At 44.4% G+C, this 1,670-nt stretch overlaps 1 protein-coding gene across 1 annotated transcript; it reads right to left on the bottom strand.

The window, feature by feature from the left end:
- On the bottom strand, positions 1-1,134 carry LOC100965955 (mortality factor 4-like protein 2; the record flags this gene model as incomplete). The annotated part of the gene is made up of 1 exon (XM_012807534.2): positions 1-1,134. A coding segment is annotated over exon 1 (681 nt), but the record flags the coding sequence as incomplete, so codon positions are not given.
- Positions 1,135-1,670: the final 536 nt, after the last annotated feature.

The raw sequence follows: 1,670 nt of genomic DNA on the forward strand, positions 1-1,670 counted from the left end.
GTGGTACTCAGCAGAAGCCACTTTGTAATCACTGGCAGTAAACAGAGATGCAGAATTCTTTGCCAGATATTTTAGGAAATCATGCAAATAGCCCAACAACAATGCAAGGCTTTTCTCATCAAGAGGCGTATAGGCCAACATTGCTCCGATTCTTACAAATAATCTCAGTAGATGTGGCACTCCATAAACCTGGGACATTGGTGCATCAGGGTGAGCCAAGAGAATTTCAGCATACTGGGGCCTCTCAAACTTGTAGAGCAGCTGAGTGCCCAACATCACATTGAAGTATTCTTTTATTCCTCCCACTACTTCGTTAACTGCATATTCCTTATTATCAACATTGCCCTGCGACCACTTACAATTAGCATACTCTTCAAGAACCGCATCCACGTTCTTCTTTGCAGGAAGTTGGAAAAGCTGCTTCTGCCTGGTAACTAAGTCCCAGTCTTCGACAAGCCATGGTTTTAATTCTTCAGGAAACTTCACTTTAACTTCCATTCTATTCTTAAATGCCTCCTCACTTTCGACAGTTGGATCTGCCCGGGCCCTTTTCTTCCGTGGAGGCTGAGGTGCTTCGCTGGTACTGCCACCATCTCCATTTCCAGGAGTCTTCTGCTTGTTCTTTCTTGTCTTCCTCGCAGATCCTGAAGGGGGGGGGTCTCTGCAGAGGGACCCCCCCATCTTCCTGGGAGAGCTGGCTCAAGATTTTTCTGCTGCGGAGCATCTGTCTTCTTTCCGGAGGAAGCCCCTCTCATCTAACTTCTCTGCATGTTGCTTCTAGTTGGCTTTTCGAAGTTGTCTTCTTCTGCAGATTGTTGTCCACGAGTTTGAGAACCCTGCTTTCTGGAACTCATTCAACCCTGTTTTTATTCCAACCAACAATCCTCCTTCTTTCCCTTCTAAGAACTGCTAGTGATTTCCCAGATGGAATCTTACAGGTCTTCTGGGATGGTCTGGAAGGATGAAGTGGGAGACACAACCCAAGATTCTGTAATTAGGGATGGTTCTGCAATCAGGATCAGATCTCCTGATCCCTACTGTAGAGCAAACTTAGCTTTTCTGACGGTGACCTGAAACGAGAATCCAGTTCTTCCCAGCAGACGACGTGTGATCACCGCCATTCCTCCAACCGCCATAGTCTGAAAGATTTTTCAAGGGAGGCACCTCAGAGGGATGATTTCTTAGATTTGTTCCATATATAATTCAATATAAATTAACTATTTCTTAGGGGAAACTTTGTAGATTTTAAATCAAACCAAAGGAAAAGAAATATTTTTCTTTGGAGGAATTAAATCCAACTCCTCCTGGCACCATCATCCTCGCTGTCCACTTAGACTTAAAACTGACTGAGAACTTTCCATCTGCTGTCTTCCTTATCACCTCAAAGAGCTGAATTGTTTGGAGAGTTGAAAGAAAGTAGAACAATTTATTTAATGAGGCACTCTGAGAATTCAACCCTTGAGACACTAGAAATTTTAAACATGCTCCCTTTCCCCCTGCAATTCTCTGATCCCAGTGTGTGTCAAAACCCTAGTGGACTCCATAGGGACAGATCATGAAGAACAGAAAACTTTAGTGGCAACTGTTGGAGGAAGCTGGTGTGAACCAGTGAGGACTGGTGGAATAAGAAGGACGGGAGACAAGGAGGTGGGTATTGGATTTACTTCTGG

Source organism: Otolemur garnettii, unplaced genomic scaffold, assembly GCF_000181295.1.
Source record: "Otolemur garnettii isolate 467f Iridium unplaced genomic scaffold, OtoGar3 scaffold00071, whole genome shotgun sequence".
NCBI classification, from domain to species: domain Eukaryota; kingdom Metazoa; phylum Chordata; class Mammalia; order Primates; family Galagidae; genus Otolemur; species Otolemur garnettii.